This window comes from Malaclemys terrapin, chromosome 11 (assembly GCF_027887155.1).
Source record: "Malaclemys terrapin pileata isolate rMalTer1 chromosome 11, rMalTer1.hap1, whole genome shotgun sequence".
NCBI classification, from domain to species: Eukaryota; Metazoa; Chordata; order Testudines; family Emydidae; genus Malaclemys; species Malaclemys terrapin.
In genome coordinates, this window is record NC_071515.1 from 18,397,441 (window position 1) to 18,423,506 (window position 26,066).

General features: G+C 46.8%; 1 protein-coding gene across 3 annotated transcripts in view; it reads left to right on the forward strand.

Annotated features, from left to right (window-relative positions):
* DYTN (dystrotelin) overlaps positions 1-26,066 on the forward strand; it is a 54,895-nt gene that overhangs the window by 24,274 nt on the left and 4,555 nt on the right. For all 3 annotated transcript variants that reach the window (XM_054044865.1, XM_054044864.1, XM_054044863.1), the window contains exons 10-14: positions 86-234; positions 2,754-2,922; positions 6,564-6,634; positions 17,086-17,245; positions 18,648-19,152. In XM_054044865.1, the coding sequence (XP_053900840.1) occupies positions 86-234; positions 2,754-2,922; positions 6,564-6,634; positions 17,086-17,245; positions 18,648-19,152 (1,054 nt within the window). The remainder of the gene's footprint in view (positions 1-85; positions 235-2,753; positions 2,923-6,563; positions 6,635-17,085; positions 17,246-18,647; positions 19,153-26,066) is intronic.

Consider the following 26,066-nt stretch of genomic DNA (forward strand, 5'->3'; position numbering starts at 1 on the left):
CTGGGATTGTGTTGACTGACTGCTTGCTGCTTCAGAGCAGTGCTTGTTTTAAATCCACTCCTTTCTCTGTTGCGTGTCGTTCCAGCAGATGTCAGCAAAGGAGAATGCAAAGATCTTTTTTCGCACTGTCAGAAACAACCTGCTTCAAGAGCGCTGCAGAAGAAAGGAGGCTCGGAGAAGGCAGACACTGGAAATGATGGAGGGAGGGGACTTCCCAGAACATGAGCAAGCACCGTGAGTGTCAGTCCCAGTGTATTTATACCACTGGAGTGGTGAATTTGAAGAGACCAGATACTTCCAAGCTGCAGCACATTCATCACCTGCATCTAACAGTGCTAATATAGAAACAATTTTGAACATTATCTACTTGACTGTGCCCATACAGTAAATGACTTTGATTTGACAGATGAAATGTGGTCAGTGATCAGTTCATAAAACTGAAATTAAAATTACAAAATGGAAGGATTGAAACTGTACAGTAAAATCAGTTTCTTTCCAGGCTTTTTTAAAAATATCAGTCATCTGAATAAGTATTTGCATGATATATTGATACTGTGCCCACAAAGGAGCCATTACAGTCTATGGGGTCAGTGAAATAACCTTTTTCATGCCGTGACTTCATATTATGGCAGAACGTTTTGCAGATTCCTGCTCCTCTCACTCTAGAGAATGTGAAGGTGGTCGCAATGGCTCGCACGCAGAGACCTATCAACAAGGCATTTTGTCAAATCTAATACACTTCCATAAAAGAAATTGTAAAACACTATCAGGCTTTGGTCCTGTACAGTAACTGCAGAACTCAGCCTTGCTGACAAGTAGAAAGGAAGGTTGGTCTTGTGGTTATGGCCTTGGGTTGGGATTCAGAAGCTCTGGGTTTAGTTCCCAGCTCTGCTACTGATGTGACACCTTGGGCAAGTCATTTACTTTCTCTGAACCTCAGTTTCCCATCTGAAGGTGGGGACAACAATGCTTCCTTTGTCTATTTAGAATGTAAATGCTTTAGGACAGGTACCATGTTTTTCTAGGTATTTGTACAGACCTAACACAATAGGGTCCTGATCTCAGGTGGATTCACTAGGTATTACCATAATACAAATAAGCAAGCAGCTTTGGATGAGTCAGTTATTCTATAACACATACGCTCCTTTAGGGGGCGTCATGGGTGTTGTAGTCCATCAACTCTTTAGGTTGCTTGGCAGCAGAGTAGGTGAACAATGAATTTAAAGGCATGTGACTTCTTACACCAACCTTCTACAGGGGTTTGAATATTATGGTGCTGGGGGCCATACTAGTAACTATCTAAATAAAACAACAAAGATGGAATTAGAATTATGAGCCCCATTCACAAACAAGCACACATTTATTTTGTTTTCTCTTCTTAACATCAGCTCTTTGTGCCATGTTTTGTCACTCCTAATCTCGGGCCCAGCTTCACAATACTTACTACCAGACAGTGCCTCCCACTGTGGATAACCTCACTGATGTCAATGGGACTGCTCTGTGCCCTTTAGACTCAGGTAACTGACTTAAATCTGTTACCTCCATTCCTGAATGATCCATGGCCCTTTATGTCATCCAGGTGTGAGAAAAGGCTCCTCTTAAGCACCTCAGAGTTCACGGCAATACTCTATGTCTGGGAGTTGTTTTGGCATCTTGTTATGCTTGTCCTTCATTTGATCCATTTTTGCACTTTGTCTATGGAGGACATGAAGGAGACTGAAGAGGTCTCTTAACCAGGTGCTGGTCCTTGGCACAAGTTCTGAGTATTTGTCTTGCCTAATTGGTCTGTTCAGTTTGTAGACTTAAATATCTGCCAAACAGGGCTGAAGTAGAATTAAGTAATGGCATTCACCCTTTTGAACAGGGGTGAATTTCATCCTTCCCAACAGGAAAGAAATGGAAAATATATTTACTAAACGTTACAGTGCAAAAACACTGGGTGGCGTTATTTCTATTAGAAACCAATTTTAAATACATTCAGACTAATCAAGAACCACAGCTACAGTATGAATAGTTTGATGGAATATAAACAGTGTCAGCAAGCTATTTGATCACTGAGATGTTACTTGAGTGTTTGTGCCTTAGCATGGAATGTGATTGAATGCAAGTTGCCCATTAATTCTTTCATGACTGATATTTCCTTACTTTCAGTTAGCAACAAAAGCTCCCTTCTTTACATGAACTTTACCGTAATCTTTCTCTGAGTCCACAAGGTCATTTGATAACTTGATGGGTTTTTGCTTGCATCAGGATGTGCCGTCAGTGAGAGCAGAATTTGGAGTTGCTTTTCCAGGTGTCATTAAAAGGCTCATTTGGTACTTCAGCCTAGCACTGAACCTAGATTGGACCGCAGGATTTCTGGCTTTCTAAAACTTTCCTTAATTGAATTGCCTAGTTTAGTTGGCCCTCTACTGCCAGTGGCTAAGAAACAGGGGAAGTTGAAAAGAGAGAGCAGCTGTACTGTTGCTAAATGAAAGGGAACTAGAATTCTGTGCTAGGGACTTTATGGTCTCCATTCAATAAACAAAAGGACATCCACTATACGTTATCCATTTTTTCCAGCCAAATATAGTGCTAGCTAACAGCGGTCATAACTAACCCATAATTCTTACTCAGGCATGACAGTTATTACTCTGTTGAAAACAAAAGTTTTATTTATGATGATTCTAGATTCCAGGGAAAGGAACCTAAGAGTTCTCCTGTTGAGCTTCTCATTTCATCCTCTCTCTATTTTTGCTTTCTTTCTGGTACAGGCCCTCTATAGAGCTCAGCACGTCCACACAGCCTGCCCATAGTTACCTATCCTCCCCAGCATACAGACTGGCCCCAGCATTATCCAAGCACTTAGCTGAAAAGGGGTCTCCAGTACAGCAGATTGAGAATGACAACAGGGCACCAGCACAAGACAAGACATCAGCACAGGTGAGCAAAACCAAGATATAGCCACACTGAACAAATCAGGGTGAATATTGAAGCGGTGCAGAGAGACCCTGACCAATTCTCGATCAGCTTTCAGACTGCCTATTAAATACTGATCCTAAGATGTTCCCTTGGTTAACTTCAACCCTGTTAATGTCTCATGTTGGAGGGATGGAAGAGGGCAGGAGAAAGTAGAGGGAAACAAATCAAGAACCTGGAAACTTTGTAGAGTCATCCCTTAAAGAACTTGGCCACATTTCAGTATTGGTGACTGCAGAAGAGTTGACTCACCATTGGCAGGTCCCCTGATGGCAGAGCTGGGGATAGCAGCTCTTTTTTGCTTAACGCTGTCAACAGTTTCTCTAGCCCTGCAATGATTTGTCTGGTCTTGCAACTCAGCCCTCTGGCCCCATTACATTTTAGTCCCCCCTCCCCTCTTTGAGTCAGAGAGTCTAACAAATAACGGTCCCAATGTCCTTACAAAAGGTCTTCACACTCCTTCTCTCAGGGTTTCCAATCATCCTTATTCCCCTCTTAGGGAGCTTCATGCCACCTTTCCTGTGGCTGGTAAGGAAACCCAGGTCCTCCCACCCCACTAGGTTCCAGAGCAGGTATCATGTAACAAGCAGCAGTAGTCTGCTCTGTGAGACTCCTTGCTGCTACATCTCTGGACCTCTTCCTACTAACTACAACCATTATGTTAGGGCTTCTGCAGTGATCTACTCTCCAGGCCCTATTCAGCTCCTCCAACCTCTCCCTGCTTCTTGCGGACTCTGACTCAGGGTCTCCCACAGGATCCACTTGTTCTCTGTAGCCTCTTCAGCTGTATCCCCTCAAACTTCAGTCCAAATGCACCTTAGGCCCTAGCTTCTCTTTGCCTTTAGTTCAGATAAGCTTTCTAACGGTCTCTCACTTAGGTCTTCTACCTGCCTTCCTATTGCTCAATGCTCCTTAGTCCTTCCTTTATAAAGGCCCAGCTCCTCCCAGCTGGGTATGATCATCAGTTCTGCCTGACACCCAGAGGCTTAATTGGGCTCAGACTCCATTGACTCCTGGTTACCAAGTCTGGGATGTATACACCCAATCATAGTGACTAGGCCCAGATTCATAAAGGGAGTTACATGCCTAAAGCCCAGATTTAGGTACCTACATCCCAGCTTTTAGTCACCACTGCAATTCACAAGACCCCCACTGACCCTGGTAGGCACCTACACTTATTTAGCACTAAACTTTTCAAGAATAAAATTTCCTTAGGTACCTAAGTTTCTGCCTCTGGGCATGTGCACTGCTGCACCACACTAGGGACCTGAACACTTATCTTCAAGAACCAGGTGAATATAGACATTTCTCTGCTTAACTCACCTGCAGAGCCCTATCCACTCAGCATACTCAGAGCACACCTTCCAGATTGGGTCCCACAGGCAAGCTCACACAAAATGGCTGGGGTGAGAAGGAGGAGGAGGAGGAGGAGGATCTGCTCCCTCATAACTTGTAGCATAGTGGTGATGTGGGAACTTCAGGTGTCCCAAGCTCCATGAACCTGGGCTCTAGCCTCCTGCACCTTTACAACAGGGATGTCCTAAGGCAGTGCTTCTTTCCAGCTTATAAAGGCCCTACATAACTTTTAGCTGAGTGGTTAGGGCCATCACCTGGGATGTGGAAGTCCAGGGTCCAGTCCCCCTGTTCCAATTACTTTTTATTTATACACAGTAGAACAGCTGAGATTGAGGGAGCCCCATGTCAGAATTTCCTATTGCCCAATGATTAGGGTGCTCACCTGGAAGGTAGCAGATTCCCAGTCAAGTCCCTTCTCTTCATCAGGTGGAGGGGGCAGTTGAACTAGGGATCTCTGACATCCCAGCAGAGTACCCTGCTCTCCCCAGCAATTCGCAAAAACAACTTTGGGCCCCTAACTCCAGAAAAGGGTTCACAGCTGAGAATCACTAGCAGAGATAGGTGCTAGCACATACCCCCCTGGTCAGCATCTCCCATTGGCTAGCTTAGGCAGCTCCCCACTTAGTTGCTGGCTTTGTGAATCACAGTCTAGCTCCAATCACTGCGAAGGGAGCCTAGCCCCCAACTCACGATCTGTGGATCACAGTGTTGTTCCTGTGATTTCTTTTGTGCCTAAAAGAAAGGCATTGTAACACTGAGCACCACAACTCCTATGTCCCTTTGTGAATCCAGACCTCACTGCCTGACTGTGGCAGCGCACTCAGTTATTTGCACTGCAGGGTTATTTGTTCTGTTGTTATTTTTTATTTGCATTACAGTAGCACATTAGAGGCCCGAGCTGAGCTTGTGATCAAAATACCGTCACCCCTCCCTTCTGAAAGCAATAGTTCAAGGGAAGACATCACAGGCCTGATTCTCAGTTAGGCTCGGGCCATTCTCTGCCATTGTGACAGCATAAAGGCAGCAGAAATGGTCCCCCTGAAGATATGCCCGGAGTAGTGATTCTCTCCAGCCAATGTAAAATTGGCATAAAGGCTCTAAACCAACCCTGCCCCTGCCCAGCACCCATGTTAGGGGCATGCAGGGAGTGAGTGGAGGGTGTAGGTGAATGCACTGACAACAGTATTTCTTTATTTTCCAGGGGCCATGGGAAGCAGAGTGTAAGTTAGGCAGCCCCTGCATAGCCCTAAACTATGGGGAGCACAAAAGGTGTCTCAAGGCCAATTTTGCCTCCCCTCCCTCAGCTTCAGAATGGAGTGACTGAGAATCAGTCCCCCTATATCAGCTCATCCATTTTGGCATCACATCTGCGCTCTACCTCTAAAGACCTCTCTTCAGGAGCTGTACTTCCATGGAGAACATGAGACAGTGTCAGCCAGCATGTATCAGCTGTGAGCATCTGCAGCTGTTCAAGTCAAGAGCACTTCACCTCATTGCCAGGCATGCACTCATTTCAGAAGAGAGGTAGATAGGACTGCCACCTTTGGGTTATATATGGAGATATACCTATCTCATGGAACTGGAAAGGGACCCTGAAAGGTCATTGAGTCCAGCCCCTGCCTTCACTAGGAGGACCAAGTACTGATTTTGCTCCAGATCCCTAAGTGGCCCCCTCAAAGATTGAACTCACAACCCTGGGTTTAGGAGGCCAATGCTCAAACCACTGAACTATCCCCCCCCAGTTCCTGCACTGTGTTCATTTTCCATCTGGTGAGGTAACCTGGGGTTTTGCATGCTGGCTGTTGACTTGTTTAGTTTCTCCATGGGCTGAGAATTCTTTCTGAGGAGTTTTATCCTCCTTTCGTGTTCTACACGGACATCATGCAGGTTTTTCAGTGTTGCTTTAAAAGACACAGATTGAAAGTCCTAGAGTCCTGTTTTGTCAGAAAGTAGATATAGGATGTACCAGAACTTGTACCGGACATGTTCTAAATTAAGATGCTTAGCAGTTCCTGAGGATCTGCTTCCAGGCACAGTGGGAAAGTATGACCCACAGAGAAATATCCAGAGTGTTAGAAATGTGCTAATACCTCAAGTTAATGGCAGTCAATTAACTCAAGGCAAAAACTATAATGTAGACATATCCTAAATGTGATATTACTGCTTATAGCAAGGTTTACACAGCAAATATGATTACAAGCAGCACACTAGTAAAATTCAAAACAGAATCTTCTCTCTTTCTTCCATAGGCAATAGCCTCTGTTAAGGCAGAATTATTAAAAGTTCATGAATCCATCAAAGCCCTTCACAGGGAGAAGAGGTAGGTAGGTGTGTTAACACCAAAGCTGGAGCCTAATGGAGATAAGCGTTTTCATATTAAAACCAGACAACTTGAATAAACATTACTACTTCTTTCCTTCTAGTCCCAACCCTTCATTTCCAACACTAAACTGGACCAAAGCAAGAGAGCAAGAGAAAGGTTTTTATCCTTGTGCACAGTGTGTGTGTGTCCATCAGATTTTTTCTAGCTGTCAAATGCTGGGATACAGGTCTCATGTGCATTATTCAATGAGATAGCTTGCAAGTGTTAAGAGATTTTAATTCTGCCGTGTGGGCATCAATTTAATGATCCAAATTTTCTGCTGGTGTCAATTGGCATGGTTCCAGTTAAGTCAAAGAAACTGTGCCAGTTTACACCAGGGAAGAATTTGGGCTTATACATGGGTCAGTAATATATACACAATATAGACCATTAAGTGCAGTGTATGTTAATTGTGGCCTCTTATTCTCTTTTCATGTTCTCAAGAGCCATGCCAGAGAACCTCACTAATATTGTTGTCACTTATTAATTTCTCTTTAAATATTGTTACAATAATTAAGCTGTTTGTATTGGCTCCTTATGAACACGAGCAAGATAGTCCAGCTCCTATCGTCCCTGCAAAAGAACACACAAAAAAAAATACGAATAGCAATTTTCCAAGTCCTTCTTTAGATTACTATAATATTATTTAATTTACTACTAATACAAGCAAAAATCTTCTGCCTTTTCCAGAACACAAGTTGGAAATAACCCCTAGAATGCAGATTTGAATCTGCACCCATGTTGTTCAGCAGAACAGTTTGAATATACCCATGGTAAGAAAAGAAAAGCTTCACACCAGCATCAACCAACAGAAATGTCTTTAGAAAAATTAACAGTTGGATTGTAAATCGGATTCCTACTCCCGGTGTGGCATCAATATTGTGGGGGACTCATGGACATATCAAAACCCAGTGCAAGTGATTATTAGCCAGTCTTCGCTTTACTAAAATACTGGTTAGAAAATGAACTCTGCTGTATAACAACTAGACATTTTGGATGGGATTTTTAAAAGTGCTCATGGATGGCCTAACTGCTCCCCCTGAAGTCAATGGGAGTTTTATCATTTACTTTACTGGGAATAGAATTAGGTCAACACAGCACCCTTTTGAGTCTCACCCTGTCTATAAATACTAATATTCAATCTAGAAGTTGTGATGTCCTGTCCCTTTAAATGTTTGAGCACTCCCCCCACCCTGTGCAAAGCCTTACTTTGGTGTTAGTTTCAGTTTGCAGCCAGAACAATAACAATTTCCACAGCAGCTAACTCTGCTTCCATAAGCTCCTCTGTGTCTGAGTCTCCATCTCTGCTAGGTCCAACTAGAGCAGCAATAAAGTGCAATTTTAAAAAAATGAGGATAAGTAACCCCTGGAATATATTTATTTAGGGACGTGGTAGATTCTCCATCACTTGAAGTCTTTAAATCAAGATTGGATGTCATTGGAAAATATATGCTTTAGCTCAAGCAGAAGTTATGGGCTTGATGCTGAAATTATTGGTTGGCGTTCTATGGCCTGTGGTTCATTGTGGGAAAACTTTACTGCCTGCCCTGCACATTACAGGAAGTTTGAACAGCCCACCAATGCAGCTTGCCAAGCAGTCATTTTGGTCTGTGCAATCCCAGCTACCGAAGCCAGTAACATGGAGAAGGCGCTGTTTGATGAACTTCTCTTGCTTGTGCTTTCACTCTTGTATCAAGAAACTGGCAAGGCACGGGTAGACATTTCAGTGGCATTTTCTGTCCCACCAAAGGTACTTGACAGATTTCCTGATGGATTGGCAGGAGGAGTACCCTGGCATTGCAGACTCGCATTGGCAGAGACTGCTCAGTATAATTGGCAAAGCCACTGATGTCCCCTATGTAGACCATCGCTTCTGGTGCAGGACCACATTCAGACTGGTGGAACCACATAGTCATGCAGAACTGGGATGACCAGCAGTGGGTCTAGACCTCTCGCATGAAGAAATCCACATTTCTGGAGCTTTTTGAGTAGCTTGCCCCCACCCTCCACCGTAAAGAGACAACTAAGGTAACTCTTGCCGGCCCAGAAGCGGGTTGCTATAACCGTCTGGAAGCTGGATACCCCAAACTGCTACAGGTCCATTGCCAACCAGTTTGGGGTTGGAAAGTCAAGAGTTGGTAACATGGTGGCAGAGCTAACTGAGGCAGTCAGGCATGTGGTTTGCCCCAAGGTGGCAGGCATTAAAGATATTCTGGAGGTAACTGCTGACTTTGAGAGAATGGTTTCCTACCAGTGCTGGGGCCATGAATGAGACTCATTTGCCCATAGTTTGCCCTCCTCAAAGAGCATGAGTACATAAACTACAAAGGATACTACTCTACTGTTATACAGACACTAATGGACCACAGAGGCAGATTTATGAACAAAATCATCATGGACTGTACTGGAAAAGAGCATGGTGCCAGTTTTTCCCCCGCTCAGGAGTCTACATTCATGGACAGGCTGGGACATTATTCCCACAAATGACATGACATAAACAGTGTTACTGTTATTCTGGGGGACTCCACATACCCCCTTTTGCCGTGGCTTATGAAACCATACCATGAATTCAGAGGCCCTGGCAAAAGAAGGTTAAATTACACTCTCAGCAGGTGTAGAATGGTTGTTGAATGTACTTTTTGGCAGATTAAAATCATATTGGAGGCAGGGCCGGCTCCAGGCACCAGCTAAAGAAGCAGGTGCTTGGGGTGGCCAATACCAAGGAGCGGCACTCCAGCCACTATTGGGGCGGCACGTCCGGGTCTTCGGCGGCAGGTCCCTCAGTCCCTCTCAGAGCGAAGGACCTGCCACCAAATTGCCGCAGAAGAGTGGAGCGGCGCGATCGCGCTGCCGCAGCTTTTTTTTTCTTTGCTGCTTGGGGCTGCAGAAAACCTGGAGCCGGCCCTGATTGGAGGTGTCTACAGACCCATTTGGATGCCAGTGTCATCAATACTGTCCGCATTACTGTGACTTGCTGCACTCTTCATAACTTTTGTGAAGCCATTTCCCCGAGAATGGACCTATGATAGCAAGGGGATGCTGGATTGGTACTCTCAGCCAGAAAGTGCAGCTACCCCTATGGGAGCTGGTTGCACCTGGGCACCAAAAGTGAGGGATGCTTTGTGCTCTCACATTATGGACTTGCAATGGCCCAATGGAAGAGGGGGAATAGTACCTGTAGGAATGTGCTTGTGGGGGAAAAGTGGCTCATTATTTTTGAGGGGAGCAGAGAGCAGTGCTTGGGAGGAGTGTGGGGTTGATTGCCATGCACTGTAAGTCTGAATGACATAAAGAATAATGAATTGGAGGTGGTAGAATGGGTGCCCAGATGGAATTTATTGAAATGTGAATGGCCATACCTAGCTAAATCGAGGAATACTATTTGCTTACTAATGTTTAATTGCTCCTGAATATGTTTTTAGCTTTATTAGCTCAAATCATGATTGCACGAAGTGATGCATTGATAGCAATAAACTTTCTTGAAAACATATGTTTTATTTGTAAACATGTCTTAAAATAGCAAAACACTCACACACTGTTGGGCAGACCAGCTGCCTTAACAAAACCATACACAAATGCACAAAAAAAAAAAAAAAAAAAGGCAGGAAATATTTAATACCTGACAGAATCCCCATGCCGCTACATGTCCTCTGGCCCCATGTTCTCCTTTCCCTTTACACATTTTCCCTTCACTTGGCAGAGGGGTAGGCAGATGGAGGTTTCCACTAGAGAAGAGTTGAAGAAGGAAGGCTGCATGGAGTTTAGTTGTCCTGCCCCACTGCTTTTGAGTCCTGAATGCATCGATCACCCTGATATGGGGTTGCCCAAGCTACTGCAGGACTGAGGTATGTTGCAGGGTTATCCTGCCATGGTGTGGGGGAGGCAGCAGGAGATGGTACTCTGGCAGCCATTATGGATGGGAGTCGCTGAAACAGTTCTCTGTTGAGCTCTGTCTCCCTCCCTAAGCCACCATTCCTGTTCCAGGAACTGCTTTCCAAGTGCCAGCCCCATCGCGGAAACCCTGTTCTCTACCTGGGTGGCATGCCCCAGCCTTTCCTCTTGCCTGTCAGTATGCTGTTGTTCCAGTCTTTCATCCCTCTTCTTCTGGTACCGGACCCGCTGGTCTGCCCTCTTAAGATCATCGACCATAACTTTGTCATGGAAACTCTTCCTTTTGGAATGGTCCGTGAAAGTACCTTGGGCCAGGAATCAAGTTCCTGAAGAACAGCAGGCAGTAGAGGTTGAGGGTCCTGAAATAGGACAAGAAAAAAGGATTATTGTCTAAAGTAGATTAGTATCACAGAATTAATTATGGTGGAATCTCAAGAACATAATATGTAACATTTCTAAAGTGAACAAATATTGTGAAGGGGCTGCTTTAATCCTCATGCTGTCTCTGAACACAGCCTTGTTAGTCACTGTAACAGAAGTATGGAGACAAGGGTAAGTTAAAAATTATAATCTTTTCTGTTTCATAAAAATTTCATAACTAATTGTCATGCGGGGGAGGAGGAGAGATGTGTATAATGCCCTTGCTGCAAAAGGCTTTTTCTGTCATTTCAGGTCTTTCATATTTTGGAAGATGACATAAGTGTTCTTGTGGTGCCCTATTGGCAGAGAGACATGTTATTCCAAGCTGCTGGAGAGAAACATGCACTCTGTGCAGCTGAAATATTCAAACATATAGTGACCAAACAGCATATTTGAAAGTTGGGTGGATTAGTCAGCTAAACGGGGGGTCTGGAAAATATGCCCTTCCCTGCAATCTATGTGGAGCTCCTGCTTCAGGAAAAGCATGCAGCTATCAGCAGCCAGAATTGGGCCAGAATCCGTGAAGGAATTAATCTTATGAGCTGACACAGCATCTTTGGCCTACCCTGTTACTGCCACATGCAAATATGCTAAAATCTGCAGCTTTTCTGCACCCGGCACAGTTCTGGGGAAAAAACTGACGCCCCATTCGTACTTCGGAGAAATGAATTTGTGACCCGCAGACTGCATGGATTACCTCTAACAGAAATGGACTAGATTTGGAAATAGAAGACTTTTTCCCAAATACACACACACTCAGTTCGCTGTTTACAGGCAGCTGCATAGACCCAGGAGGAGTGATTACAAAGTGGCGTATTTCTTATTGCTGAAAGGAAATCATGAATGACTCTAGCAAACATCTGTGACTTAACAGTTACAATAACCTTTACAGCTGTTTATTAATCTTTGAAATTTCAAGTTGCCATTTTGAACTAAACAGGTGGGGGAAGGGAAGGCGAACAACATGGTGCTGTGCTACAATCCACCATTATTGGCCACATGCTGATAGCTGGGAGTTACTTTTACATTGCTTCTTAGAGCAGAAATCCCTCCCATTACTGGAATAATAAACTGTAAATTTGAATCATACACTTACCAGGCTCTGGGGCCACTTCAGACTCCACCGTGTTTGCAGCAGACTTGGCAGTGGGCTGTTCCTCGGGCAGGGCGATCAAACAGCTCTTCCAAGTAGGGACCAAGAACTCGCTGTTGATCCTGATCCACGGCTTGCTCTGGAACTGGTTTCATTAAGAGAGTCACTTCATGCTCCTCACTTGGAGCCTGCTGCTGACTGCCTTCAGTCCTCATGGGGGATTCAGGGGCTAACATAGAATCACAGAATATCAGGGTTGGAAGAGACCTCAGGAGGTCATCTAGTCTGACCCCCTGCTCAAAGCAGGACCAATCCCCAACTAAATCATCCCAGCCAGGGCTTTGTCAAGCCAGGCCTTAAAAACCTCTAAGGCTGGAGATTCCACCGCCTCCCTAGGTAACCTATTCTAGTGCTTCACCACTCTCCTAGTGAAATAGTTTTTCCTAATATCCAACCTAGACCTCCCCCACTGTCACTTGAGACCATTTCTCCTTGTTCTGTCATCTGCCACCACTGAGAACAGCCTAGCTCTATCTTCTTTGGAACCACCCTTCGGGTAGTTGAAGGCTGCTATCAAATCCCCCTCACTCTTCTTTTCTGAAGACTAAATAAGCAGAGTTCCCTCAGCCTCTCCTCATAAGTCATGTGCCCCAGCCCCCTAATCATTTCTGTTGCCCTCCGCTGGACTGTCTCCAATTTGTCCACATCCTTTCTGTAGTGGGGGGCCCAAAACTGGATGCAATACTCCAGATGTGGCCTCACCAGATGTGTGCCAAATAGAGGGGAATAATCACTTCCCTCGATCTGCTGCCAATGCTCCTACGAATGCAGCCCAATATGCCATTAGCCTTCTTGGCAACAAGGGCACACTGCTGACTCATATCCAGCTTCTCGTCCACTGTAATCCCCAGGTCCTTTTCTGCAGAACTGCTGCTTAGTCCATCCTAAGCGCAAGACTCTGCACTTATCATTGTTGAACCTCATCAGATTTCTTTTGGCCAAATCCTCCAATTTGTCTAGGTCACTCTGGAACCTATCCCTAACCTCCAGCATATCTACCTCTCCCCTCATCTTAGTGTCATCTGTGAACTTGCTAGGGTGCAATCCATTCCTTCATCCAGATCATTAATGAAGATGTTGAACAAAACCAGCCCCAGGACCAACCCCTGGGACACTCTGCTTGATACCGGCTACCAACTAGACATCGAGCCATTGATCGCTACCCATTGAGCCAGACGATCTAGCCAACTTTGTATCCACCTTATAGTCCATTCATCCAATCCATACTTTTTTAACTTGCTGGCAAGAATACTGTGGGAGACCGTATCAAAAGCTTTCCTAAAGTCAAGGTATATCACGTCCACCACTTTCCCTATATCCACAGAACCAGTTATCTGATCATAGAAGCAGAGGTGAGCTGGAGCCAATTCCCACCAGTTCGTGGGAACCTGTTAAATTTAGAAGCCCTTTTAGAACCGGTTGTCCCGCACGGGACAACTGGTTCTAAAAAGGCTTTTAAATTTAACAAAAGCTCCAGCAGCTCCCTGCCCTTCCCCTGGCCCCAGCTCACCTCGCTCCGCCTCCTCTCCTGAATGCTCCCCTGGCTTCTCCTCCCCCTCCCCGGCTTCCTGCGAATCCAGCTCACCTCGCTCCGCCTCCTCCCCTGAATGCTCCCCTGGCTTCTCCTCCCCCTCCCCGGCTTCCTGCGAATCAGCTGTTTGTGTGGGAAGCCTGGGAGGGCTGAGAAGGAAGCAGCGGCTTCCCGCAGGTGAGCTGGGGCGGGTGCGCGAGGAGGGCTCCAGGTGCCGCACGGCTCTGGCCCCGGCCGGCCTTCGTGGCCCCCGGGCCCAGGCCCGGCCCCTACCCCAGCTCCCACCTCCAGGCAGTGCGGTAAGGGGGCAGGGAACAGGGAGGGGGTGTTGGATAGAGGGTGGGGGTGTTGGAGGGGTGGATTAGGGTCGGGGCGGTCAGAGGGCAGGGAACAGGGGGATTGAATGGGGGCAAGGGGTCTGGGGGGAGCCGTCAGGAAGGAGCAGGGGTTGGATGGGGCGGTGGGGGGCAGTCAGGGGCAGGAGTTCCAGGGGCAGTCAGGGGATAGAGAGAAGGGGTGGTTGGATGGTGCAGGAGTCCTGGGGGGGGGCACAACTCCCTCGTGGGGTCAGGAGAAGGGAACCGGTTGTTAATATTTTGGCAGCTCATCACTGCATAGAAGGCAATCAGGTTGGTCAGGCATGACTTGCCCTTGGTGAATCCATGTTGATTGTTCCTGATCACCTTCCTCTCCTCCAAGTGCTTCAAAATGGATTCCTTGAGGACATGCTCCATGATTTTTCTGGGGACTGAGGTGAGGCTGACCAGTCTGTAGTTCCCCGGATTCTCCTTCTTCCCTTTTTTAAAGGGCAACATCATGACAGACCAGGTCGTCATGAAGCACGGTTGGCTCCGTGCTGGGCACAGTGCCCAGAACCCGGTCAAAGTCATCATAAAATGGTCATGTCATTAGCAAGCTGCCTGAGGTGCGGTTCTTGTTCCTGGTCTTCCTGTATTCACTCTTTAGCCTCTTAATATGACCACTTGTCCAGAAAATCTGTAGAGCTGCTAGGTTTTTATCTATTTGCTGGTATGCATAATTGTTCCTGGTGTTTTACTAGCCTCGCATCAGAGATTCACCAAAATTTGGCTGTGCTCCTGTGGCCATGAAGCAGCTCACTTTGCAAAAGGCTTGATTGTTTTGCTCTCCATTGCAAACCCAGAGGTTCTCCGATAGTGTGCTTGCAGATCAGTGATCAGAAGAGAATGGGTTAATGCTGGCATGAGCTGCTGCCATTTGCCAAAGGGGGGGTTGGCTTCTGTTTTCAATAGAGTGGATTGGAGATTGTTGGGATAGAGAGGACTAAGGAAGTTGTCCCATGGAATTGTGGGATACTTCTGGCAGACTACTGGGACATGTATCGAGTGGACTGCATCTGCACTGCAAAGTAATAGGGGTGAAATCCTGGGTCCCAGCTCGACTTGTGCTTGGACCCTGCAGGGTCCTGGGACTGAGTCCTGGGTTAGAGCAATTGCAGTGTAGATGCAAAAGGTGTTAGGCTTGAGCCCAAGCTCAAGCACAGGCTTACACTGCAGTGCAGACATACCCATAGGGGCCAGTCCTGTGAGATGCTGAATATCTTCAACTCCCACTGAAGTTAATGGTAGCGGAGATGGTGCGTGTGAAGCCTGCTCCTTCAGAAATGTACTCTGTCCTGACTCAAGACTAGGGTTGCCAATCCTCCAGGATTGTCCTGGAGTCTCCAGGAATTAAAAATGAATCTTTAAAGATTATGTCATGTGATGAAACCTCCAAGAATACATCCAACCAAAGTTGGCAACCCAATCCTGTAAACAGGAAAATGAGTAACTTTGCTCACGGGAGTAGTCCCCTTCATTCCTAGTCAGTGGAAATACTTGCACAGGTTAAGTTTCTCAGGTGCATGTTTGCTGACAGAAATGGGCACAGAAATAGCTAAAGATTCTCAGAATCGCACAGGACAGGGCCATTAAATGCTGAAATATAAGGACTATTAAAAGGACTAGTAGAGCTGGTCAAGAATTTTCCAATGAAACATTTTTCATCAGGAAATGATCTGTTCATTTTCTGATTCAAAATAACTTTTTGCTTAGACATTTTAATTTGTATTAAAATAAGTTTTTAAAAAAATTAAAAGGTAGGTATCAAAACGAGATGTTTCAATTGATCCGAACCAAAAAAATTTCATTGGTTCACAAAAAAAATTTGAGATTGACTTTTTGTCCCATCTCAGGGTGGGAAAAAATTTCAAAAATCTGAAAAACTCTTGCAGGACAGGAAAACCTATTCTAAACCCAGATCTAAATACTAGTGTTAACTTTGCATGTCTAGGCTTTTTACAAGCCTTCTGGCCAAGTCTTGCTCAGCTGATATGTATAATCTCATTGAAGGGGTCAGTAGGGCTACTCACATGAGGAAAGTGAGCAGATGAGTTCTGCCTTTATCCCTAGCGAAAGTGGGTTTTTCTGAGTGCGTACTGACTGATGTATTTCTTCTTTCAAAAATAGAGCTGGAAGAAACCGTTTAGTAAAAGACAGATTTATAACACCGTTACTTCTTGCTTATATGAACCAACACATTATCCAATAGAAAGTTAATAAACTAGAACTCTTGGATGTAATAGAAGAGTGGGGAGAACTATTTCAGTTGAGCAATATACAGCAGCTGTCTTATTTCGCCAGTGCTAACCAGCTTTTATATCTCCCTTTCCGCCTCAGCAGTGGGCAAGACAGAGCTGTATTGCTATCCTGTGGGCAGCACGTCTCCGTAGGAGTCTGCCTCTAGATTAGAGAAATGGGTAGTATTATGTATTGTCTGCCCTGAGTAGATATTAGGTGCATCGTCTCTAGTATGTGTGTGGGTAGCACTTTTGATTGCAATAACCTCATATTTCCAAGGACAGTGGCTTCTGTCGAAACTTTCTGTGCAATCAATGGAGGCCATACAGAAGGTCCTTAGCGAGAAGGATCATCATCAGGGAACAATGGGGCAGATTCATCCGTGTGCTGGGGCCAGGACAGACAGCTTGCACTTCCTCACTTTGAGAGCTGGCAGGAGCTGGCTTTACCCCAGGCACAGGGAAGGGCAGCCTTGTGGGCTGCCCTGTCTCTTGTCTCTGTTGTGACAGTCCCATGGGCCATTCCAGGAATGTTGAATCACCAGAGCCCAGGACCATCCTGGGCACACCTTCTCCATCCTGCCCGCCATGTCCTGGGCTTCCTGCAATGCCCCTGTGCATAGGCTGCTGTGGAGGCACTTCAGCTCCTGGAGTACTGGCCCCCTGCACCCTGGTGGGAAGGTTCTTTTACCTGTGCTATGGCCCCTTTGCACCAGCCCAGCTGCAATATTTGTTCTCTCTCGTGCTCTGCACTAAGGAGTGTGCATGGAAGGTAATTTAGTCCAGTAACTCCCCTGTCGCTCTCTGTTGCCTGGCAGGTACCTGAGAAAGCAGTTAAACAAATGGAAAGACAAAGTGCTGCTCCTCCACAACTCCCAGGAAGACAAAAGCTGCAGACTAGAAGCAAAGCTCCAAGCCCTGATAGCAAACCATGAGTGTGTGCAGGCGGAGCTGCAGCAAATGATGCAGGAAATAAAGGTACAGAGAACAATGTGCCAAGAATCTTGACAACGATTTGGCTATTGGCATGCTCTGAGCACTGCGCACCAGCATTGTCTCGTTGTTACTTTGTGCTTCCCCTGTTGTCTCTTGTATCTATCTATCTATCGACATAGACAGACAGACAGACAGTAAGCGGGGACTCTTTTTGTTCTGTTTATACAGCACCTAGCACAATGGGGCTCTGATCCACAATGGGGCTCGTAGGCATTACCACATTACAAATAAACAAATATAATGAATAATAAATAATGCGTAAGAGTGAAAACACCCTTAGAGAAATTCCAACCATAAAAAAAAAGTCTCCAAAGAGAATTGCTCAATGCATCTTAATCAAGACTGGACACATCACTAGACAGTGCAGTCTAAAGAACAATCTTATCTTGTCAGGTGATAAGAATTAGAGATCTAGTCTGATAATTAAAGGAAAGTCTTTCCTTGCTGCGGATCAATATCTTATTTTGCCTTTTTCTTTTGAAATATTTTAATTCTGATTCATTTAAAGTAACCTTTGGTTTCTAAAGTTTAAATGATGTTTTCACTCTAAAATATTAGTCCATATGCTATGCAAATACATGGCATCTTACAACTGGATATACATGCAATTTGTTTGTATGAGTCATACGTACAAAGACACATATACACACACCGAAATATGCATGCACACATTGCATGGATGTGTGTGGGTGTGTGTATATATATATATTTTCCCCCTTAGTTAAATTATTTTAGAATAATTTTCCAGCAAATTAAATCTTGAGCTACTATGACGTCCCCTTTTTACTGGCACAATAAGGTATAATATCTTGAGACTGAAATTACAATAAATTGAGACATTGAAAATTGTGGAATGAAACCTGTGTACAATATAATTAGACCCAATACACTTAAAATCAGGCAGGGGATAACTAGAAGAAGAAAAAGGCAGAGACAAGGTGTTTCTGGTTAGACACCAAAGTTTTTATGGGCCTGATCCAAATTCCACTGAAGTCAATGGAATAATTCCTATTGATTTGTTGTTATATTGCAGTAGTGTCGAAAATCCCCAGCCACGATCAGGACTCCATTGTGCTAAGTGCTGTACAAGCATATGAAGAGAAAGTCCCTGTCCTGAAAAGCTATAAACTAATTAGACAAGACTGACAAGGGAAGCATTACTATCCCCTTTTTACAGGTGGGGAAACTGAGTCATGGAGATTCACTGATTTGCCCAAGGTCATATATGGTTTCTGTGGCAGGGATGGGAGGGAACTGAAACCAGATCTCTCAAGTCTCATTTCAGTTCTTTAACCACAAAACCATCCTACCTCTTTAACAGGCTTCCATTGGCTTTGTATCAAGCTTTATAAGCAACAGGTTTCCTGTGTTGTGTTTATTTCAGGCAATGTTACAACCACCAAACTATCCTTCATTTGTATTGTGTCAAAATACGATGCCAAAAAGTGAAGACCCCTGGGAGGAAAGAAAGCTTCACAATGGATCAGATTCAGCTCTGGCAAAACCCATCCCCACTAGCTATACTGAGTGGAAATCCCTGAATCCCTCCTCAGCTGCAGAAAAAAGGCAGCTATTACAGACTCAGACTGATCCAGTTGCAATGAACCTGAGATCATCAGGTACCACTTTAGGGTCGATATTCCTGCAGAATGGCAACCCCCTAATGAGACAGCATGAAAAATCAAAAGAGAAGGGAATTCCTCAGACAGACCAGGAGGGGATATCACAACCTGAAAGGACCGGGAACCTTCCCCAGGGAATTATGACCACAGCTTCTAGTCCCACTGCTGCAGAAGTGCCATTTAATGAGAAGGAGGTGAATGAAGAGAAGGAACTGCAGCAGCTAGTGCTGAAGCTGGAGGATGCATTATCTCTCCAACTGCAACCAGGTAAGAGTTCTAACATCACAGATATTGGGCCTGATTGTCTTCGGACCTACATCCGGTTTACCCCAGCATAGTTCTATAGACTTCATTGGAGCTACTCCGGACATATATACGTGAGTGGAGAATTAGACCTGATGGACCAAACTCTCTATTCTGGTGTAAATGGGTGAAGCATCACTGACTTAATAAAGTGTCACCCTTTGACACCAACAGAGAATTTAGTCCATTGAGTCTAGCATGAGGTGCCTTTATATTTACACTTTGGGTCAGTCAGGTGCTGCACTTATCTGCATCCTGAGCAACTCTAGGAATTACCCAGAATATAAAAGTTGCAACGTGTGAGATGCTCATTAAATACTACTCAAGCCCGTACTCAGCAAATATTGTTCAGTCTTTCTGTGAAATTATATTTCACCTTTGGAAATGCTTTAAAGGTTCAGCAGGTTATGTTCCCAACAAGAGGGTGCTCATTTTCTTGCCTTCTCTATGAATTTGAGGTCTCATTTGAATTTCTTTCACTGGTTTAAAATTACTCTAAAAAGGATGCCCACAGAGTTCACATCCATTCTTTAAACACAGGGGAGGTGTCCTTCATATCCCCTCTTCACAAAAGTCCTAGAGTATGTAATGATGGCACCTGCTGTTTTTCATCAATTTGAATATAATTTGGTTAGACAGTATATTATTAACTAGATAACTTGTGTTACATACATTTTTTTTTTATTTCTAGATGTGCAGTAACTAAACCTCACTGCATCCCTTGACATTAGCAGAAAGCTTTTACATGGAAATCTGAAATGCACGGGAGGCAATAGGTCTCAGGATATTTGTGTTAGATGTGCTTCCTGGCACTGTAAATTACTAAGGAGGGAGTGACATGGCATTCTGAGGAACCTGTGTTCTTTCAGTGATTGCTCATGTCAGTGCCAAGTAGGTGTGTGCATGCTGCGTGCACAATTGTCGAAAGGTTTTTCCCCTAGTGGTACCCGTCGAGTCGGCTGTGGACAGGGCCGGCTCCAGGCACCAGTGTAGGAAGCTGGTGCTTGGGGCGGCCAATTCAAAGGGGCGGCACTCCGTTCAGTGTCAGGGCGGTCTTCGGCGGGAATTCAGCAGCGGGTCCCGCATTCCCTCTCTTCCTCTTTGAGTTGCCGCCGAATTGCCGCCAAAGAGGAAGAGAGGGAGGACCCGCCACCAAATTGCCGCTGAAGAAGCGGTGCGATTGAGCTGCCGCCGAAGTGCCACCGCTCATCTTTTTTAATTTATTTATTTATTTTTGGCCGCTTGGGGCGGCAGGAAAGCTGGAGCCAGCCCTGGCTGTGGAGCCCCCTGGAGTGGCGCCCTATGGTGGTGAATATAGGTCCCTGCTGACCTGCTGCCTCTTCAGTTCCTTCTTACCACCAGTGACAGTCTTTGAAGCTACTTTGTTCTCTTGCCTTGGATAAGCTCTTCTCCTAGCGAATAGTTATTCTTGTATTGTATATAGTTCTACGTAGTATAGGTGTTCTAGTATTTTAATTAAGTTAGTTTGTAGATAAGTTTCTGTTGGGAATTACCCCCCACTTTTTCCTACTAGGAGTTTTCCTACTCCCCTCCAGGGACCAGGGCATGCTTCGGTCTCCAGGCTTCAGAACTTGCGGGTCTTGCCAGAAGCCTATGCCCAGGGGAGACCCTCATGACTCCTGCATAAAGTGCTTGGGGGAAGCCCACCAGACCAACAAATGCAAGATCTGCAGGAGTTTCCACCCAAGGACCGAAGGAGAGAGACTTTGGACTTAAGCTTTTCCTTATGGAGTCAGCTCTCCATCCCCAGCTGGCTCAGACCACGTCAAGATCCAAGCCCAGCACTTTGGTGCTGAGTGCACCAGCCTCAGTAAGGGAGGATGTGGTGCTGGAGAAGGATTTGGGGCCCAGAGACCCGTGGCACCGCCACTCTTCGGCACCAAAGACAAGTTCGGCGATTTCTCGGCACTGATCTCACTCACCGGTGCTGCATAAGAAGCTGAGAAGAGCCAAAAGAACTCACCAAAAGTCCGAGCAGTGGAGCACGATGGTGCCAGTGGAGTGTGTCCCACATCAGGACATTCAGCTCCCGCTCAGGGACAGCTGGTACTGTTGATTCCGGCGGCCCAGGCAAAACCGTTGAGTCCGGTTCTGTTGGACTCTCCGGGATGGGAGAGCCAAATTGGGGAGTTGGACATGCCGTCCACTCCTGACACGTTTGAGGCTGCCAGGGACTTCATAGAGATGGCAATCCAGCACTCCCTGGCACCGGCAGAGCCAACAGCGCTGGCACCAGCAGCTCCAGCACCAGCACCATGCAGGGGGGCTGGACTGTCCAAGGGCAAACCAGCCACGCTGCGGCACTGGTCGTCCTCACCTCAGCACTGATCACCAGCACCGGCCCACGTGGCATTGCCATGGAGCCCGAGATCAGACTCGTTCTCGGAGTCAGAACCAGAATCATACGTCTCCAAATGCAGCTGGCACCAGTCTCTTCAGTCCAGGCATAACAAGATGCAACAACTTCCGATGATGCCCTGGCCACCGCAGTGGCAGGCACCTACTCAGTGGCCGTTCTGGTCCCCATGGGCGTATCATCAAGCCCAGGAGCCAAGCTCCAGGTCCCTTTCGGTCACCTCGGACAGACGGGGACCTCAGTCTGCCTCCATGGTAAGGGAACCTCCAAGGGGTTCGGAGCCCAGTGCCTGAGCCGGCACCGAACCTGGCACCGAGTTTGCATCTGGCAACGCATCTGCCACTGTGCAGGAAGCACCTGCTCGGGAGGACTTCTGTGAGTTGGAAGGTCAGGAGGAGCCCATGCCTATGAGGGCTTCTTCATCTTCCTCCCTGGACGAAGCAGTAGCGGGCTTGTCTGCCTCATTACCGGCTTTGGACAATAGAGCCCATCAGGAGCTGCTCAGAAGAGTAGCCCGAAATCTTGGCCTGCAAGCAGAGGAGGTGTCAGCAGAAATGGACCCTATGGTGGACATTTTGACACCAGAAGGTGCTTCCAGGGTGGCCTCGCAATTGGTCAAGTCCATCCACAATACTACCAAGACCTTCTGGCACACTCCTGCTTCCATTCCTCCAATGGCTAAAGGGGTGAAGAGGAAGTACTTTGTACCCTCTAAAGCAGGGGTCCCCAACGCAGTGCCCGTGGGTGCCATGGTGCGAGCCAGGGTATCCATGTGCGCCCACCTACTGGCCACCGGAAAAGCAGCCGCCGAAATGCCGCCGAGAAGTGGCAATGTCAAGAAGCGCTACCGCCGAAATGCCGCCGAATTTTGGTGGCATTTCGGCGGCGACGCCTCTTGATGCTGCTGCTTCACGGCAGCATTTCGGCGGCGATGCCTCTTAATGTTGCCGCTTCACGGCGGCATTTCGGCGGCTGCTTGTCCGGCAGCCACAGTCTTCGGCGACTAGTCGTCCGGTGCCTGCCCCACAGAAAAGGTTGGGGACCACTGTTTTAAGGGGTACAAATACCTTTTCACCCACTCCCAGCTGGGCATGCTGGCAGTGGATGTGGCCAAGGCCAAGGAAAGGCAGGTCACCAGTGCCCCACTCCAAAGTCTAAAGAGGCAAAGAAGCTGGACCTCTTCAGCCATAAGGTCTATTCCACTAGGGGGCTCCAGCTTCGAATTGTCAATCAGCAGGCAGTTCTTAGCCGCTACAGATTTAACTCTTGGAACTCCCTGTCCAAGTTTAAGGAGCTACTTATGTCTGACTCCCGCTCTGACTTTGGGGCTGCCCTGGAGGTAGGCAAGACCATTGCAAGGACTTCCTTGAAGGCTGCATTAGACTCAGTGGACTCAGCCACCTGTACAGTGTCTACTGCCATTGTCATGTGACTAGTTCGTGGCTATAAGTCTCAGCCCTCCCCAGAGGTCCAACAGACTATACAGGACCTGTCCTTCAATGGTGCAGGTCTCTTCGCTGAGCAGATGGACTCTAGACTCCATAATCTCAAAGACTCTAGAGCAACCTTAAAGTCTTTTGGGGCTTCATACGCTGGCCCCACAAAGAAAGCATTTTAAGCCTCAGCCCCCGCCTCACTTCTACCCCTCTCAGCTGCAGCAAGACTATAAACAGGAGATGGGATAGGAGTAATAGGAGAAGGCCTCTGCAGTCCTCCTCTACCCAGGGCCAAGACTTGGCGAGACAGTCACTGGCTCCCAAGAAAAGCTTTCGAAGGTGCACCCAGGGCTGACGCGTCAGTCCATATCCCGGATCCTCCTTCTTTTGTGAACCATCTATCCCATTTATACCATGCTTGGGCTCAAACAACATCAGATAGCTGGGTCTTGAGCATGGTAGAATTGGGATATTCTCTCCAATTCTATATCTTCCCACCCACCTTCCCTGTCCCACTTCAGGGTCCCTTCTCATGAGCAACTTCTAGTGCAGGAGTGCAAATGCTCCTACAACTTGGGGCAGTAGAAGAGGTACCTATGGAGTTCAGGGGCAGGGGATTCTATTCCCGTTATTTCCTAATCCCCAAGGCCAAGGGGACCTGCAAAACCTCAACAGATTCATGAAGAAGCTGAAGTTCTGCACGGTCTCATTGCCTTCCATCATTCCCTCTCTGGATGCAGGAGACTGGTGTGCCGCCCACGACCTGAAGGACGCGTACTTCCATGTGTCCATAGTCCAGTCCCACAGACATTTCCTTTGATTTGTTGTCAACAACACCCATTATCAGTTCATGGTCCTCCCCGTCAGCCTCTCAGCAGCCCCTCGGGTGTTCACAAAGTGCATGGCGATTGTGGCGGCCTTCCTGTGAAAGCAGCAGGTGCAAGTGTTCCCATATCTGGACGACTGGCTGATCAAGGGTCAATCTTGGGCCCAAGTGGAGGACCATGTGAGCCTGGTGCACATGACATTCCTCAGTCTCGGTCTCATTCTAAATGTAGAAAAAAAAGTCAACTATAACCCCTATGCAGAGGATAGAGTTCATCGGGCCCTCCTCGACTCCACCCAGGCCAGGACTTTTCTCCTAGAAGCTCATTTCCTCACCATAAGCGCCGTCATAGAGGATCTCAAGAGATTCCCCACTACAATGGCGCAAACTTGTCTGAAGTTGCTTCGGCATATGGCTGCCTGCATGTGTATGTGGTACACCATGCCAGGTTGCAGCTACACCTGCTTCAGACGTGGTTAGCCCAAGTTTACAGGCCAAACAGAGATCGCATAGACAGACTGGTCACTCTTACTCCTCAGGTTCTCAAATCCCTCCGATGGTGGCTCAACCCACAAGCAATATGTGTGGGAGTGCCCTTCTCCATACTTCAGCCGTCGCTGTCTCTAGTCACAGATGCGGCGGCGATGAAATGGGGGGTGCACCTGAGCGAACTCAAGACACAAGGCCTCTTGATCCCAGGTGGAACTTTTGCTGCACATCAACGTCAGGGAGCTGTGGGTGGTTCGTCTCGCTTGCCAGACATTTCAAACCCATCTACAGGGAAGATGTGTATCAGTACTGACAGACAATACCACAGCAATGTTTTATATAAACAGACAGGGTGGTGCTCACTCCTCTCCCTGTGCTAGGAAGCCCTCAAGCTGTGGGACTTCTGCATCACCCACTTGATACAATTGGAGGCCTTGTACCTTCCCTGTTCGCAGAATGAACCGGCCGATCGCCTCAGCAGGTCGTTTTACAGCCACAACTGATCCCTGCACCCAGATGCCACCATCAACATCTTCCAAAAGTGGGGATCTCCCCAGATAGGCTTGTTTGCAACACGATGCAACAGGAAGTGTCAACAGTTCTGCTCCTTCCTGAACCACAGTCCAGGCTTGCTCACGGATGCCCTCTTCCTGTCCTGAAAAGGGTGCCTGCTGTATACATTCCCACCCTTCCCACTCACCCACAAGGTCCTCCTCAATGTCCAGTGAGAGAAAACGTCGTTGAGTTTAATAGCACCAGCGTGGCCATGTCAGCACTGGTTCACCACGTTGCGGGATCTGTCAGTGAATACACCCATTACTTTGCCCTTGGTTCTGGACTTGATCACACAGGACCATGGCCACTTCCAGCACCCTAACCCAGAATCTCTCCATCTCATAGCATGGAAACTCCATGGCTGAATCCTCTAGAACTTACCTTCTCAGACTCGGTTAGGGAGGTTCTCCTCGGCAGCAGAAAGCCTTCCACTCGTGCCACTTATCTGGCAAAGTGGAAGAGATTTTCCATTTGGTCCCTCCAGAAAGGTACCCCTCCGTTGCAGTCCTCGATTCCCTTTATCCTGGGCTATTTGCTTCACCTGAAGCAACCGGGGCTGGCAGTTTCATCAGTAAAGGTGCACCTGGTAGTAATTTCGGCTTTCCATACTGGCTCAACAGGACGCTCAGTGTTTGCTAACCCTGTGGTTGGCTATTTCCTCAAGGGGCCAGACAAACTGTACTCCCAAGTAAAACAACTAATCCCTCCATGGGAGCTTAACCTGGTGCTCTCAAGGCTCCTGGGCCCCCCCTTTGAGCCCCTAGCAATGAGTTCACTGTTCCACCTGTCTTGGAAAATGGCGTTCCTAGTGGCTATAACATCAGCCAGAAGGGGGTCTGAGCTCAAGGCTTTGACGTTGGAGCCCCCTTATACTGTGTTTTATAAGGACAAGGTACAATTGTGACCGCACCCAGGTTTTCTCCTGAAGGTAGATTCGCAATTTCACACAAATCAGGACATCTTTCTGCCAGTGTTCTGTCCTAAGCCACGTGCCAATGACAGGGAATGCATGCTCCATTCCCTGCATGTCAGATGGGCATTAGCCTTTTACATCAAGTGAACAAAGCCGTTTAGGAAGTTGATGCAGTTCTTCATCGCTATTACAGAAAGAATGAAAGATCTCCCTATTTCGTCTCAGAGAATCTGTTCTGGATCACGGCCTGCATCAGAATATGCTGTTATCTAGCAAAGATTC